This window comes from Mandrillus leucophaeus, unplaced genomic scaffold, assembly GCF_000951045.1.
Source record: "Mandrillus leucophaeus isolate KB7577 unplaced genomic scaffold, Mleu.le_1.0 Scaffold228, whole genome shotgun sequence".
In the NCBI taxonomy this organism is placed as follows: domain Eukaryota; kingdom Metazoa; phylum Chordata; class Mammalia; order Primates; family Cercopithecidae; genus Mandrillus; species Mandrillus leucophaeus.
In genome coordinates this window covers 238,194-255,742 of record NW_012102343.1, presented here as the reverse complement: position 1 = coordinate 255,742, position 17,549 = coordinate 238,194, and the positions used below count along the sequence as shown (strand labels likewise).

Here is a 17,549-nt window from a genome sequence, read left to right as displayed (position 1 = left end):
AAGAGAGAAAGTGAAAGGTTCATAGGGAACTTTACAATATAGGGATTAGGCCAGCTGAACCCATGGATCAATTTTGACAACCAAGCACTGTGAGCTTCCTGATGTGACACAAAATGAAGCACACAGAACCATCTCTCACATATTCTTGCCCAAAACTTCCAAACTTTGAAGCTTTTAGAGCTTACTTACATTTATAGGAAATGTAGGGAAACAAGTTAAATGACATAAATGGAAGCAAACCAACACATCCAGAATGTGGGGTATTCTACAGGACTCAACTAACTCTGTTTTGCAAAAACTCTATGAAAAACAACAACAACAACAACAAAAACTCCATGTAGAAAGATCTAGAGTTTTAAAGACTTAATAACCAAGTATAATATTGGATCTTGTTGGATCCTGATTTAAACAAACCAACTTTAAAAGAAATTTTCGAAACAAGTAGAAAAAACTGAACATTGGTTATAAGATAAAACCAAGGAATTATTAATTTTGATAGGTATAACACCACTGTTGCTATGTAAAAAAACAAAACTTCTCTACTTTGGTGAATCTTTCACATAATCTGACACAGTAAAGTAAAATAAAAATGCTCTACAATCCAAGCAAAACACATCTGAAGTCCACATCTAGCCTACAGGATACCAGTTTGCCATCTCTGCATAGAACCTGTCATCATATTAAAACACTGCTCCACTCCTAATAGCTCAACTCTGCAATGCCCATTCCTGATTGTAATCTCCAACTTCCTTGCTCCCGCTGCAGTAGCTTGCTTTCCTCATAAGTAACTTCCAGTTCCTCCTTTCCACTTGTCATGTTCTGGCGTCCCCTTGTTTCCCATGGCCCATCATTCAACAACGACCTGATTCCATTCTAGAATCCCTCTCCTCCTTGAGTTCATCTCTTACTCAGCAAGCCTCTGTTCTGATTAACCTCCATCACCTATTTTCTCCAGTGTCCAGCTTATAAATTGTTCAGCAGTAGCAGAAAAAAGTAATAAAATCTGAATGTCTACTAAAAAAAGTTATGCTACTTACTCTCAGCTATGTCCTCACTCACTGTTACTTAGCAATCCTTTTATTCATTCTCATTGGCTCAATGAACAAATTCTAAACAGCTGTTGTACGCCAGGAATTTTTTTCTCACCTCCAACGAACTTACAAGGCTAGTCTACAGACCCCCTCTAGCACTCATCATCCAACACTTTTCTAACCCCTCATAAATATGTGAGTCATCCTGACAACTGGAAAGCCCCCTTTCCCTCCTTATCTTCACTACCACTTTTTTTTTTTTTTTTTTTTTTTTTTGCCCGGTCATCCAGGCTGGAGTGCAGTGGCACAATCACAACTCATTGCAGCCTCAACCTCCTGAAACTACCATGCTTTTTTTTTTTTTTTTTTTTGAGACGGAGTTTCACTCTTGTTGCCCAGGCTGGAGTGCAATGGCACAATCTCGGCTCACTGCAACCTCCGCCTCCCGGGCTCAAGCAATTCTCCTGCCTCAGCTTCCCAAGTAACTGGGATTACAGGCATGTGCTGCCACGCCCGGATAATTTTGTATTTTTTTAGTAGGCTGATCTCGGCAGGATTTCACCATGTTGGCCAGGCTGGTCTCAAACTCCTAACCTCAAGTGATCCACCTGCCTCGGCCTCCCAAAGTGCTGGAATTACAGGCATGAGCCACCACACCCGGCCACTACCATGCTTCTTGAATCAATAATCCTCACCTGCTGCCTCCATTTCCGTATCACTTTATAGCCAATCATTTGCGGAGTTGAACAGATTCTTTCACTGGGTCTCTTTCCATGCTCCCTGCCACTACACTGGAGCAGACTTCTTGACCAGACTGAAAAAAAGTCTTCTCATCTCTTCCTATTTTGGTTTAGCTTCTGCATCACTGCCAGATTAACCTTCAGTAAGCCAAGTTTTCATCAGGTTGTACTTCCAGTAGGCTCCACAAACTCTCCTTTCTGACATTCTAGGCCTTTCTTAAACTACCTTCCCCATCTTGTTTTCCAAGTAAATCACCATGTCCTACAGGAAAAAAGTCCTTCTAACAAGATACAGGTTTTTCCCTGGGCTGTACCTGACTTCTGGTTGAGAAGATGAGATATATCTGCAGAGTGAGCAAACTGACAGAATTGCAGGGAATTAATTTAAGGCTCCAAACAGAAAATGGGTCGCTAAATCTTACTCCTTTCTTCTCTTCTCCACATCTGCAACGATAAGGTGTGTGGTTCTATTTGCCAAAGGCACAGTTTCTGCCAAAATGGTGACTCAAGCAGGATCACTAACACCTGCTCAGAAGGCAGTAATATTACTGGTGCTGCTACAACTTATATCAATCTTTTTACTTTCTTCTGATGTGAAATCCTCCCCAAGGATAAAAACATCAATTCCTAAAGAGAAGCGTCCACGTTTCATGTAACTTATAAAGCACCCAGCAGAGTGCCAAATTTGCTGTTCAAAAAAAGGCTGTATTAGAAACACAGCTGAAAATAATAATTAGATGTCCCCCCCCACCGCCCTTGATTATAAGAATTAAGGGCCTAGACTTCTGATTCTGTCATGATGAGAAGCTTTCTATCTTTATAGTGAACAGTTTGTTTCTTTTTAGGTGTCTTTGTATCACCCCCACAACCCTTTTAGTCTTTTGTCTACTTTTCCTAAAATCTATGAATGGCAAAGGTTCTGATACCTGAGTGAACCACCAGATGTTTTCGGAGACTAGAATACTCAGCAAAGGAACGGCCACATCCTTGGGCTTCACAAAGGAAAGGTTTCTCTCCTAGAGACAGAAAATGAGATAAAGATTCAGTCTTCTGATGAACTGATTACCTGTTACTGTCTTTTCCCACCAACTTTATTCAGAGTCGAATGACTTACCTACTCTGATTTATTTAATTCATGTTATAATTTTAACTGGGCTACCTAGCAAGTGTTGCCTCTCAGTGATCTTTTAGTATACATCCCACTGACAGCCTTGCCCTTTTCCTTGGAATGGCTGCCTCAAAGCCTATACTTCCTTCTCCCTCCTGGCCCAAGAGCTAGAGGGTTGCATTAACCTACCTTCTTCAGTGATTCCCCCCCTCTGAGGATATCAAGATTAATACTGAATATGCGGTCAGGAGTTTTACCTTACATCAATTTTCTTTATGACTCAGTTTCTAGATCCATCATAAAAGTATAATTTTTTTGGAGATGAAGTCTCACTATGTTTCCCAGGCTGATCTCAAATTCCTGGACTCAAGCCTGGGCTACAGAGAGAGAGTGAGACCCTGTCTCAAAAAAAAAAAAACAAAAAACAAAAAACAAAAAAGATGCAGTCTCTATCCTCTAAAAGTCACAGACCAGTGTGAGACAAATGAATTCATTAAAAAAAAAAAAAAGTGCTCCCTTGCAGTAATTTTTGTAAGCAGCTGAATTTGAGTTCATCTAAAAGATGACAAGGATGGAAGGAAATTTCAGGCACAAGGAATAGTGTGTGAGCAGAGCCTTGAAACTGAGAGTGCCAAGGGAAAGTTCAGAAAATGGCAAGTAAGGCTGGCACAGTGACATTACGGGAGCTGAGCTTTCTAGAAGGGAACAGCACTGCTAGATTATACTATTCTTCCAGACTGTACCACACAGTTTAATGTTTGCGATTCTCCAGCGGTAGCTTTTTTCAATGCTTTATTTGTATACTCATCCCTACCCCAGAATGCTAGGTACTCAAAAGTTATTGAAAGAATGAACAATACATTAATATATGTAACAGAACAAATGTCAAGAAAACAGAACATTTTAGTAATTACAAGGTCAAATATTTCAAAAGATGAACTAAAGAACTAAAAATACAAAAAGGATTTAGAAAAATATTCTACATAAGAATGTAATGGCATGAAATATTTGCATCAAGCTGGTTAGGGGATATACCTATTTGGAAACTTGAGAGGATGGTTATTTCACTGGGATAAGGGACACAGGAGAAGGAACAGGTTTAAAAGGCAATGCAGCAAAATGGTGAAAAACATGGCCTTTGGGGTCTGTTAATCCAATTCTGACTTCAAATCCTGGCACTACCACTTATTTGTATGGGGAAGGTGTTTAATCTCTTTAAAAATCAGCTTTTCATCTATAATACGGAAATAATACAATTTCAAAAGTGTTTTGAGGATTAAATGAGATAATACCAGGTAAATATTCAGCATGGTGCCTGGCACATAGTAAGCCCTCATAGTAAGCCACTGAATTGGCAGCTTTACCTTTTTTTTTTTTTTTTGAGACAGAGTTTTGCTCTTGTTGCCCAGTCTGGAGTACAATGGCGCGATCTCCATTCACTGCATCCTCTGCCTCCTGGGTTCAAGCGATTCTCCTGCCTCAGCCTCCCTAGTAGCTGGGATTACAGGCATGCGCCACCATGCCCCAGCTAATTTTTGTATTTTTAGTAGAGATGGGATTTCACCATGTTGGTCAGGCTGGTCTGGAACTCCTGACCTCAGATGATCCACTCACCTTGGCCTCCCAAAGTGCTGGGATTACAGGCATGAGCCACTGTACCCAGTCAAAATTGTTCTTTTGAGATGGAGTCTCGCTCTGTCTCCCAGGCTGGAGTGTAGTAGCACAATCTTGGCTCACTGTAACCTCTAACTCCCGGGTTCAAGCAATTCTCCTGCCTCAGCCTCCTGAGTAACTGGGATTACAGGCACCCATCACCATGCCTGGCTAATTGTATTTTTAGTAGAGATGGGGTTTCACTGTGTTGGCCAGGCTGGTCTCAAACTCCTGCCCTCAAGTGATCTGTTCGCCTCAGCCTCCCAAAGCGCTGGGATTACAGGTGTGAGCCACTGTGCCCGACCTGAACTGCAGCTTTAATTACTATCAATACTACTAACAAAGATTTGAGGTCAGTTTTGACATTTGAGATAAACTGAGTTGTCAGCATTTAAATATAAAATCCTTGGAAGAGCTCTGGGATCATATCAGAATTCAAATTCCAGCTCTGCCATTTCCTACCTGCATGATATTGGGCAAGTTACTTCTCTCTCTAATCTTCTGTTCCTTTATCAATAAGTACAGTATCTAAGGCATAAAGTTACCTTAAAGATTAAATGAGGTAATATATATGTGGTTGGTACATATTAAAGTGCCTCAACAAATGCTAACTTTTATTATTATTAATTATTATTGAGATTCAGATCTATGAGGCATCTAGGGAGAAATAATTAAATTGAGGTCTGAGATTATGACAAGAGAGTGCACTGAGTAAAAGAGAAGGAACGAGAAATTCTGAAACTGGTGAAAAATTCAGAGATTAACAGGTAAAAGTCAGAAAGAATTAGAAAGAGAAAAATAAAAAACAAAAAAACGGAAAAATCAGGCCCTATTTTGAAGTAAAAGCGTTTTAAGGCTGGGTGTGGTGGTTCACATATGTAATCTCAGCACTTTGGAAGGGCAAGGTCAGCAGATCACTTGAGGTCAGGAGTTCGAGAACAGCCTGGCCAACATGGCAAAACCCGGTCTCTACTAGAAATACAATTGTCTGGACATGGTAGTGCACACCTGTAATCCCAGCTACTGGGAGGCTGAGGCACGAGAAAAGCTTGAACCCAAGAGGCAGAGGTTGCAGTGAGCTGAGATCACATCACTGCACTCCAGCCTGGGTGACAGAGTAAGACTCTGTCTCAAAAATAAATAAGAAAAAAAGAAAGCTTTTTAAGAAGATGTTCAGTGTTATCAAATGGTACAACAAAGGGCTGGTCCGAAGGTAGTGAGTTATCTCAACTGATGTTCACAGTTATAGATCAAGTGCCTTGTTTTACTTTTTCCCCTCTTCTCACTACTGCATTTGACTAATTTTAAAAACGGTACAGGCTGGGCACAGTGGCTCACGCCTGTAACCCCAGCACTTTGGGAGGCTGAGACGGGCAGATCACAAGGTCAGGGAGATCGAGACCATCCTACCTAACATGGTGAAACCCTGTCTCTACTAAAAACATACACACACACACAAAATTAGCTGGGTGTGGTGGCGGGTGTCTGTAGTCCCAGCTACTGGGGAGGCTGAGGCAGGAGAATGGCGTGAACCTAGAAGGCGGAGCTTGCAGTGAGCCGAGATCTCACCACTGCACTCTAGCCTAGCAACACAGCAAGACTCCGTCTCAAACAAACAAACAAAAAACAAAAAAAAAGGTACGTGTGTGTGTGTATATATATATATATATATGCCTTTTACTTTTAATTTTACATATGCCTTATGTTTTTATACATGCTTTTTATTTTATATATGTCATATATATATTCGCCTTTTAATTTTACCTGCTGTCATTTTACCAATGCAAGAATCAAGAAGAGTCAACCAAAGTGGGGAAGAATAGTTACACATTCTAAGAGTGGTCTGGGTTCAGCGATTATACTTTGGCTAGAGACTAGAACATGCTAGACTAAGTGGCTTGGAAAATCACCCTTAGACTCTTAGACTATGAGTCAAGGAATCTTTGTTTTGTTCCTGTGATATTAACATGCTGTGTGACCCAGAATAATTAACTTCTCTATTCTGTTTCTCATGTTGTGAGGCTCTAATGAGAAAGTCAGGGATTGCATCTTATCTTTTGTATTTTTTCCCACCCTGCCCCATTTAGTGCCTAGAACAGGTTCTGCATGATTTGTGTGACTCAATAAATGTTACTGCCCAAAATCTTAACTGCGCAGTGTTCAGAAAGATTTGAACACAGACTGATTTTGTCCAGATCTCCCCACATCATTGTTGTCTGAGAAGGTCTTACAACTCTCCCTACAGGTTAGGCTCCTGGAGACAGAAATCAACATCGTCCACTCTAAACACACAGGTAAAAATACAATAAATATTATTATAAGTGCCACAAGTCATTTGAAAAAGAAATCGCATCTTCAGAGTTCTAGCAACAACCCCAGACCTTCATTTCTATTCCCACTTGAGTTTTTCCTAAGGATAGGCAAACATGCAGAGCCAAGGAGTAGACTGCCCAAAGGAATGCTGGTGCTGCACATACCTGTGTGAATGCGCCGGTGGTTCTTCAGGTTTCCAGCTGTAGTAAACTGCTTACCACAGCCAGACTCATGGCACATAAAGGGCTTCTCTCCATTGTGGGTCCTCATGTGTACCTTCAGCCTCTGCAGCACATAGAAGCTTTTCCCACAACCTTCTGCAGGACAGATGAAGGAGCGGTCATTTCTGCAAAAATAATCACATAAGCAAAAATATCTGAAAATACTCTTTGCTAGAGATGACAAGTCAAAGCCCCTATTGACTCTCAAGGCAAACAGTAAGTCCAAAAACTGGATATATCAGAATCAACTGAAGACTTCGTTAAACCTACAGCTGGGTGGTGGCTCACAGCCTGTAATCCCAGCTACTCTGGAGGCTGAGGCAGGAAGATTACTTGAGCCCAGGAGTTTGAGATCAGCTTGGGCAACATAGCGAGACCTTGTCTCAAAAAAAATTTTTTTTTAATTAGCCAGGTGTGGTGGTGCAAGTCTGTAATCCCAGCTGAGGCTGAGGTAGGAAGATGACTTGAGCACAGGAGTTTGAGACTGCAGTGAGCTATGATGGCGCCACTGTACTCCAGCCTGGGTGAGATCCTGTCTCTTTAAAAAAAAAAAAAAATCAAACAAAAAACTACAGATGCCTAGCACCACCTCTTAAACTGATTTCATAGGTTCAAGGCAGGGGCCCATGCTTACTTGTTACTTTTAAGTTCTCAAAGGAAATATGTTTTATAATAAAATTTGAGAACTCTTAGTTTAACGTCTTTAGGTCCCAAATGTCTTATTAAATATTTATCAAGAATGAGATAAATGAGACAATGCAAATCTTTCTGTTAAAGAAAAAAAGACATCTTAACCAGAAGTTAACTGGAGTCCCTACTTTCCTGTAATCTATCAACCTGAGGGACAAGCTCCTCTGGAAGAATCAACTTTTGCATCAACATATATCCAAATATGAGATCTCAGATTTGCTCACCGATGAGTCTTGAGGTGGTATTTAAAGTGAGCTGGCCATACAAATGTCCGGTCACAGCCTTCAACTGTACACTTGAGCTTCTTTTCCACTTGAGGAAGGGGCCCAGAATCTTTTGGTTGCCCATCACCAGAACCAAGGTGGACATTTTCTCCTGTAACAGAGTCACATATTTATAATCCAGGAAAGGACCCTACTCAGATACTTAGGCTCAAACAGTAAAGCTCCTATGTTTTCCTCCTAGAGATCATGAATCAGATATCTATCTTCATCTTCCTCAGTTCTCCGTGTACACACTTAACAGCAGAAACTGGGCCAGGCGTGGTGCTCACACCTATAATCCCAAGCACTTGGGAAGCCAAGCTGGGGGGACTGCTTGAGCCCAGGAGTTCCGAGACTAGCATGGGCAATGTGGTGAAACCGTATCTTTACAAAACACAAACAAACAAACAAAAATTAACCAGGCATGGTGGCACAGGCCTCTAGTTGAGGCTCCAAGGCTAAGGCAGGAAGATCACTTAAGCCTGGGAAGTTGATGCTATAGTGAGCCGTGACTGCACCACTGTACTCCAGCCTGGGTGACAGAGCAAGAATCTGTCAATAAATAAATAAATAAATATAACAAAACAATAGAAATGCAAGTGTTCTACATATTTATTCCCTTACTCCAGGAAAAACTACCAAAAACTATCATGCTTTGTTTCACAAGACTAGGTCTCTTTGACAAATTTAAGAGATATCCAAAATGGTTTGCTATTAGAAATCTTAGAAAGCAGAATTAAACCCACTTTGCATTACAGTTTGGTGAGAAGCAGGGATAGCAACACTATCCCTGAGTAGTATGCTACAAAGATGACAAAGTTCTGAGTAGTTAAAAACACTGTATTTTGCTTGTGTCCAGGAGGCGGAGGCTGCAGTGAGCCGAGATTGCACCACTGCACTCCAGTCTGGGCAACAGAGTAAGACCCTGTTTCAAAAACAAACAAACAAAAAATCCCACTGTATTTTAAGGAGAAACAGTCATTCTGGTTCAGTGTGGGCTTTGACAGATAGCCATTTTTAGATTTCCATCTTCTGAAATGAATTTGGCCATTTCCTGTCATTCTGGAAACTAAGCACCACCTTCCAATTTCCTGTACCACCCTTCTTTAGTTATAAAATACTTAAGGAATACAAAATTTAAATTTCTAACCACATTTTAAAAAGTAAGAGAAAATATCTACTGCAGTTTTGTTCAACAGAATAAAGAGAGGTGAGGAGTACAAAGTGCCTCCCTTAAATGTAAACAAAATCAGTTAAAAATTTTTATATAAATTCCAAATTAGTAGGTGGTGGTCCTTTTCTTTCACTTTCTTCAAGAAATACTTGAACATCAATAGAGAAAAAAATTAATAGTCATTTAATTCTGCTATGAGCATATGCAGGCAGTGTATCTTTCCACTATATATACCTTAGCAATAAGATTTATATCTCCAAATTTCCCCCTCAATAGCCAAAAGTAGAATATATATGTTGTACCTATCACAACCCCTAGAACCTGATGGCTAATCAAAGGCAGTTTCTGTCCCATCTATTAATCTTCTCCTTGCTATACTTTACCAAATACTAGTCATAAAGCTGATTGCTCCAAGGTCAGAGCAGAACCTAGGATGCTTCCTGCTAGTTACTATTAACTTTTTCTTTAATATTGCCCCAAGATTTTTAAAAATGTGCTTACCTGAAAAATATCTACACATATAGCACAAAAATACATATGCCATGAAGGAATCTTCCCACCAACCCCAGAACTCCAGCTAACTGATTTCTAATGAAAGGTCTGTTAAACATCATGCTTTTTTCTTTTACATTTTTTTGTTTTTGTTTTTGAGACAGGGTCTCATTTTGTTGCCCAGGCTGGAATCCAGTGGCATGATCTCAGTTCACTGCAACCTCGACCTCCCTAGCTCGGGAGATCCTCCCACATCAGCCTCCCAAGTAGCTGGGACTACAGTCAGGTGTGCACCACCACACCTGGTTAATTTTTTGTTTTGTTTTGTTTTGTTTTTGTAGAGATGGGGTTTTGCCACGTTGCCCAGGCTGGTCTCCTGAGCTCAACAGATCCACCTGCCTCGGCCACCCAGTGTTGAGATTACAGGCGTGAACCACTGCATCGGCCAAAAACATCATGCTAATACAGTGATTCAAATCAGTGATAGTAGGGGCTTTCTGGATTCAGTTTTATAGATATAGTAAGAATATTAATATAATCATAAAATAGGAAAAATGAATACATAGAATAAGGAAAGGCTAAGAAATTATTGAAACTCCTCCTGCTCAACAATGAAGATTATCAATATATGCTCAAAGAAATATAAGGCAAATTTTTCCCTAAAAAAAAAAAAATCCCTCAGAAAAGAGTGCATTCGAGTTCTACCATGTTGGCCAGGCTGGTCTTGAACTCCTGACCTCCAGTGATCCGCCCACCTTGGCCTCCCAAAGTGCTGGGATTACAGGTGTGAGCCACTGCGCCTGGCTGCCATATGGTTTCTGTTACAACAACTCAGCTTTGCCATAGTAGCAGCCTTAGACAATTTGTAAGTAATGTGGATGCCTATGTTCTAAAACTTTAATTATAAAAACAGGTGCGGGCCGGGCACAGTGGCTAACGCCTGTAATCCCAGCACTTTGGGAGGCCGAGGCGGGCCGATCATGAGATCATGAGATCGAGACCATCCTGGCTAACACAGTGAAACCCCGTCTTTACTAAAAATACAAAAAATTAGCTGGGCGTGGTGGTGGGCACCTGTAGTCCCAGCTGCTCGGGAGGCTGAGGCAGGAGAATGGCATGAACCTGGGACGCAGAGCTTGCAGTGAGCCAAGATCACACCACTGCACTCCAGTCTGGGCGACAGAGCGAGACTCCGTCTCAAAAAAAGAAAAAAAACAAAAAACCGGTGGGGATTTGGCCCAAAGGCCTTTGCTGACCTAATATACAACATCTTACGCAAACTTAAAATGTTTCTGTATTTCAAACAACTTTGATTATAAATGAAGATAATGTGCTCTGAAAATCTATGCTAGAGGACTCACAAACTGACTTCAGTGTTGACAATGACAAAGATATTTATGTTAAAAATGCACTAAAATATTGAATAAAATCACTTCATTACATGTTAGTGCAAGGGTGTCCAATATTTTGGCTTCCCTGAGCCAAAATTCTTCTTTCACTGAAAGAAGAAATGTCTTGGGCCACACATAAAATATACTAATACTGGCCAGGCGCAGTGGCTCATGCCTTAATCTCAGCACTTTGGGAGGCCAAGGCAGGCAGATCACAAGGTCAGGAGATTGAGACCATCCTGGCTAACATGGTGAAACCCTGTCTCTACTAAAAATACAAAAAAAATTAGCCAGGCGTGGTGGCAGGCACCTGTAGTCCCAGCTACTTGGGAGGCTGAGGCAGGAGAATGGCACGAACCCGGGAGGCGGAGATTGCAGTGAGCCGAGACTGCACCACTGCACTCCAGCCTGGGCAACAGAGCAAGACTCCGTCTCAAAAAAAAAAAAAGAAAAAAAACAAAAACAAAAACTAACACTAACGACAGCTGGTGAGCTTTAAAAAAAAAACAACTCATAATGTTTTAAGAAAGTTTACAAATTTGTGTTGGGCTGCATTCAAAGGCATCCTGGGCTACATGTGGCCCACAGGCCATGAGTTGGACAAGCTTGTGTTAGTGGGTAAAAGCAATATAGATATATTTCATATGATTCAAATGTTTATGTGGGAGCAGGCGCAGTGGCTCACACCTGTAATCCCAGCACTGTGGGAGGCCGAGGCAGGCAGATCACCTTGGGTCAGGAATTTGAGACCAGCCATGGCCAACATGGTGAAACCCTGTGTCTACTAAAAATACAAAAATTAGCTGGGCATGGTGGCATGCATATGTAGTCCCAGCTACTCGGGAGGCTGAGGCAGAGAATCACTTGAGCCCAGGAGGTGGAGTTTGCAGTGAGCACTGCAGTGAGCAGACTGCACTGCTGCACTCCTGCCTGGGCGACAGAGAGAGACTCGGTCTCAAAAAAATAAATAAATAAAAAAAATGAGTATGTATAACCAAGATCATAAAGTTTCCAAATAGCAACCTATAATGTTAATTTTATCTACATGCCTAAAGGTTTACATAACTAAGTTAGGGGGGAAAAAAAAAGGCTTTTAGGGAATTAACTTGTTGGAAAATAAAAGACTGTCTTATATTTGGGGTGATTTTTTTTTTGGGGAGACCGAGTTTCGCTCCTGTTGCCCAGGCTGGAGTGCAGCGGTGCGATCAACTCACTGTAATCTCCGCTTCCCGGGTTCAAGCAATTCTCCTGTCTCAGCCTTCCTAAGTAGCTGGGATTACAGGCATGCGCCACCATGCCCAGCTAATTTTGTATTTTTAGTAGAGACGGGGTTTCTCAACATTGGTCAGGCTGGTCTCAAACTCCTGACCTCAGATGATCCGCCCACCTCAGCCTCCCAAAGTGCTGGGATTATAGGCGTAAGCCACCATGCCCAGCCTATTTGGGGTGATTTATATTCAGGCATACAAGGTAGTTGTTAAGATAGTAAGGCAACATATTTTGAGAGTAAGAAAAACATCCACACAATGCTTTGCCAATTCTAACATTTCCCAGATAGAATGTTACGTAATCTCCATAACAAGTCACTCAGGTAAGCTGCCTGATCTCCATGTTCAGATCATAAGAAAATTGAAGCTAAGGGAGGTTAAACTGCCCAAGGCAGGGAACTAATAAATGATGATCCCAGGCCTGGATCCCAAGCCCCCAGATTCTAAATTGCAAGCTCCCCTCCCTACACCGCTTCTCATTGGCAAATATGGCACTATTTCTTCAATGTAAGAGGAAATGCTGAAGGTTTCAGCATCCAGAGATTGGCACATACATCTCAGGAAGAATCTGAACTTTAAGGGTCCTACCAAAATGGTAAAATGAACCATTCTAAGTAGCACTATGGTAGTCATAAACAGAACTAAGTATTTTGAAAATGAACAGAAGTTTAGAGTTTGGCTGAGCATGGTTGCTCACACCTATAATCCCAGCACTTAGGGAGCCAGAGGGAGGAGGAGAACCTGAGTCCAGGAGTTTGAGACCTGCCTGGGCAACAGAGCAAAACCCCATTCTCTACAAAAAGGGAAAAAACAGAAGACAAAAAAAAAAAAATTTAATGTTTCAAAATATTCATAGGGAACTCTAGTTCTCTATTAGAAACTTTAACTTTTATTTTCATTTGAATGGTAATCAAAAAATAATAATAAGCATATACTAAATAATCTGCATAAACTCCAAACAGCTGTGTACTAAGTGCTTAAGCTTAGTTTGTGATAATGATAGCATTAAACCATGTAGTATTGAGTTGTCACATGTTAATGAGAAAACACAGAGGCAGACATAAAAAAGAATTCATGACATGCTACATAAGCAAAGATTCTGCAGTGGTCCGAATAGAGCCGTGGTTCTCAAGCTTTAACATGTATCAGAACCAAGTTTTTGACTCAGTAGGTCTGGCATGGGCCTGAGAGTTTGCATTTCTTGGTTCCCATGTGACATCAATGAACCAGTGACAATGCTTTGAAAATTACTAGAACAGAGAAAAGTGACAGAGAGTAATTAGTACAGGCATGCTGAACTGAAAAGGAAAAAGCATTAAAACCATCATAGCTAATTGTTAAACTGCCAGGAGCAGCAATTCAGTTTCAGCAAAACATAATCCTCTGCCACAATGACTTAATGTTATTTTTATTTTCATGGGTTTGGTAGTTTTATTCCTATTAACTGATAAAACTTTTGATTTCATGAGGGTGTAAGAGCTCTAAGTATATGAAGTTTACACAGAATTGATGTTTGTGCGTATTTAAGAGACATTACAATAAAAACAATTCAAACCCCAGAATGTATATTATTTTTTCTTTAAAAGGGGCTCTACATTTTTAAAGTTGAGAATTCAGAATACTAGTTGGTTTTGGACACAAATCTAGTATGGCCAAGTTATTTTACAGAAAATAAAATTTAAACAATTTACAGATTTCTAGCTTTCTGCTCTCATCAATAAAATAACTTGAATTATATACAACTCAAACCAGCCACTGCATTACCAAAATCTCTTTGCACAGAATAGCGGCAAGGAAAATGCCAACAGGCCTCACCATTGCTGCTGGTTTTTGCATTCTTTGCCAGTTGTGCACGAGTAGCAGCAATCAAACTGTCATGGGCCAACTCTTGAACCCGGAGGAACCATGGAATGCTACTGTCTGTGCTCTCACTGGAGAGGAAATCATTCCCTGAATCTTCTGCCTCATCCTGTACAAACACTAAGTGCTCAGCTGAAGAGCCCAGACCTGGAAGAAACAAAATATATGAAAAGTTAGCAACCAAGCAAGCCTTTTATTTGCCCTGGCTCAGAAACTCTCCATGTCCCCCCACCTTTTTTTTTTTGAGATGGAGTCTCGCTCTGTCACCTAGGCTGGAGTGCAGTGGCACGATTTCGGCTTACCACAACCTCTGCTTCCCAGGTTCAAGCGATTCTCCTGCCTCAGCCGCCTGAGTAGCTGGGATTACAGGCATGCGCCACCATGCCCAGCTAATTTTTGTCTTTTTAGTAGAGACAGGGTTTCACCACGTGAGTCAGGCTGGTCGTGAACTCCTGACCTTGTAATCTGCCCACCTCGGCCTCCCAAAGTACTGGGATTACAGGCGTGAGCCACTGCGCCTGGCCCAGAAACTCTCCATGTCCTAAATAAGCTATTCCTGACCTTCGCCTTTTACCTCAAACTTCTCATTGAAAAGTAGGCTATCACCTTTCTACCTTTAGTCTACAGGCTTGTCATTACCTTGCCTCCTCTAATTTCAGAGGCAAAGCTGTCTTTCTTGGTCAACCAGACTAACCCCCATCTACAGTATTTCATTCTCATTCTTCAATTATCCCCTCATATATACTTCTGTTATCTCCTCTCTCCCATCTGCAACCAGTTTCCTATCAGCCAGCATTTCCTTAGAGTCTTTAAATATGTCCTAACTCAAGTCTCTCACCCTTATTTTTTAAAAGAAGTAGAAAACCCCAAGTACTTCTCTAGCTATTACCTTCTTCCCTGTTCCCTTAAAGTCAAGTTTCTTGAACAAGTGTACCTTCTAACTTGCGTATCTACTGTCTTACCTCCCATCCACTCCCCATCTCTTTAACCCTGGCCTCTACCTTAGCTACCACAGTAACAACTCATCTTGCTAGGGTCACCAGACACACACTTCTCACTAATAAGCCCATCATGTAGCATTTGGCATGATTTAGTGTATTTTCTGCCTTAAAACTTCTTCCTCCCTTGGCTTCCCCGCTACCAGTCTCTCCAGTTCTCTTCATCCCCTTCCAGCTGCTCCTTCCTGTTCTTCTGTTGTCCTCTTAAATGTTTTTTCCCAGGGTCCCAGACTTGCCTTCTTTTCTGTTTATGCTTCAGACTTCTCTTGAATCAAAGAATCCACACTCATTGTTTCATACATTTCCTGAATGCTGATAAGCACCAAAAAAGACCTTTCTAGAACTCTGGATTCCTGTTTCTAACTCTCTAAAGGACATGTCCTCCTGAATGTACCTCCAAAATCTCAACATAAATAGGCATAAATTGGAACTAATCATCCTCCCCCAAGCCTTGCTCTTCCTGTTCGATCTCAGTAAATGGCACTACATAATTTCCCAAACAAGATGGGTCATACTAGAGTCCTCCCTCTCCCTCTACATATTCAAATGGTCACCAGACACACCAATTCTCCAAAATAATAAAATAATAAAGCTTCTTTCTATTTTAAGTATGACTAAGTAAAATATGCCCCACCCCTAATTTTTTTCTTAGGCATTAGCAGAGCTCAAGAAAAGGAAAGAATACCTGCTCTTGTTAGGTTAAGAAGAATAAAAGAAGTGCTATCACTTGGCTGTAGATCTTGCAACAAGCTAGAAGACTCTGAAGTGGACAAAAACTCCGGGGATTTCTGTACAGTCTGAGCTCTCGTCTCCTCTCCGTCTGGACCTACATTCACCCGAAGGCTTCTCAAAACAGCTGAGGAAGGGACCTCCTTGGAGGAGTTAGAATGATTTGTAGTATCATCTAGTAAAGGGAAAATATCACAGCTTTATGTAACACCTATCTCCAGGGGCTCACCATTTTGATACACAGCACCCAACATCTCTTGGAAGCTAACATCCTTATAGGAGCAGACAGCATTCTCATTATACAAATAAAAACTCTGTCTCACAGAAGAACAGAGAGATGGCTTTATGTTCTAAAGGCAGTCAGCCAAAATGTGAGGAACAGAATTCTCTGTCACTTGGCAGTAATGGTTGGTGAATAACCAACCATTCACATTTGGACCATGGAATTTAGTCCTTTTTGAAGCCAGAAATCAGTACTTTTTCCTTGAAAAATATAGCTATACAATGAATACTAACTCAAGAATAGGATCTACATTTTATTTTTCTTGTAGAGAGCTCCCTCTCCTTAACTTTTATATTAGGTTGGTGCAAAAGCTATTGCAGTTTTTGCCATTACCTTTTTACCTCTGGTTGTACCTCAGGCTGTGGTATTTTTTTCTGTGCCACCACGCCTGGCTAACTTTTGTATTTTTAGTAGAGACAGTGTTTCACCAGCTAGGCTGGTCTCATACTCCTGACCTCAAGTGATCCACCTGCCTTGGCCTCCCAAAGTGCTGGGATTATAGGCGTGAGCCACCACGCCCAGCCTGTAATATTGTGTTTTATGAGCTGGGAGGCAAGTATTTGGATTTTCATTTACTTTTATCTATACTTGTTTGTATGTCTCAAATACTTAAAATTAAAACTAAAGGAAATGTGGAAAAGAAGGTGAATGCATTTTTTAAAAATCCATTCATTAGTTGATGAACACAAAACTGATTCCTTATCTTGGTTATTATGAATAATGCTGCAATTAACATGTAAGTATAGATATCTTTGACTTACTGATTTCAATTCCTTTAGATATATACCTACAAGTTAGATTGCTGGGTCATATGGTAGCTCCATTTTTAGTTTTCTGAGGAACTTCCATACAATTTCCATAATGGCTGTACTAACTTACATTCCCACCAACAGTGTACAAAGGTTACCTTTTCTCCATATCCTTGCCAACACTTGTTATCTTCCATCTTTATAACAGTCATTCTAAGGGGAGATGGACACTCTGTTGTTTTCATTTCCTTAATTATTGTTTGTTTTTATATATATATATATGGTTTTTTTTTTTAAAATTTATTATTACTATTTCTTTTAAGGTGTTGCTCTATCCACCCAGGATGGAGTGCAGTGTTGCAAAAACAGCTTACTGCAGCCTCAAACTCCTGGGCTCTACTGATCTTCCCACCTCAGCTGGGACTACAGGTGCACACCACCATGCCCAGCTAATTTTTAATTTTTTGTAGAGACGAGGTCTTGCCATGTTGCCCAGGCTAGTCTCAATCTCCTGGGCTCAAGCAATCTTCCTGCCTCAGCCTCCCAAAGTGCTGGGATTACAGGCATGAGCCACCACACCTGGCCT

General features: G+C 40.9%; 1 protein-coding gene across 4 annotated transcripts in view; it reads right to left on the bottom strand.

Moving 5' to 3' along the window:
- The window catches only part of ZNF410 (zinc finger protein 410), a 52,913-nt gene that overhangs the window by 18,950 nt on the left and 16,414 nt on the right, over positions 1-17,549 (bottom strand). For 3 of the 4 annotated variants that reach the window (XM_011981511.1, XM_011981510.1, XM_011981512.1), the window contains exons 4-8: positions 15,888-16,106; positions 14,160-14,351; positions 7,981-8,131; positions 7,010-7,191; positions 2,698-2,787 (exon numbers count right to left, since the gene is read on the bottom strand). In XM_011981511.1, the coding sequence (XP_011836901.1) occupies positions 2,698-2,787; positions 7,010-7,191; positions 7,981-8,131; positions 14,160-14,351; positions 15,888-16,106 (834 nt within the window). The remainder of the gene's footprint in view (positions 1-2,697; positions 2,788-7,009; positions 7,192-7,980; positions 8,132-14,159; positions 14,352-15,887; positions 16,107-17,549) is intronic. The other variant, XM_011981513.1, reaches the window with a different exon arrangement.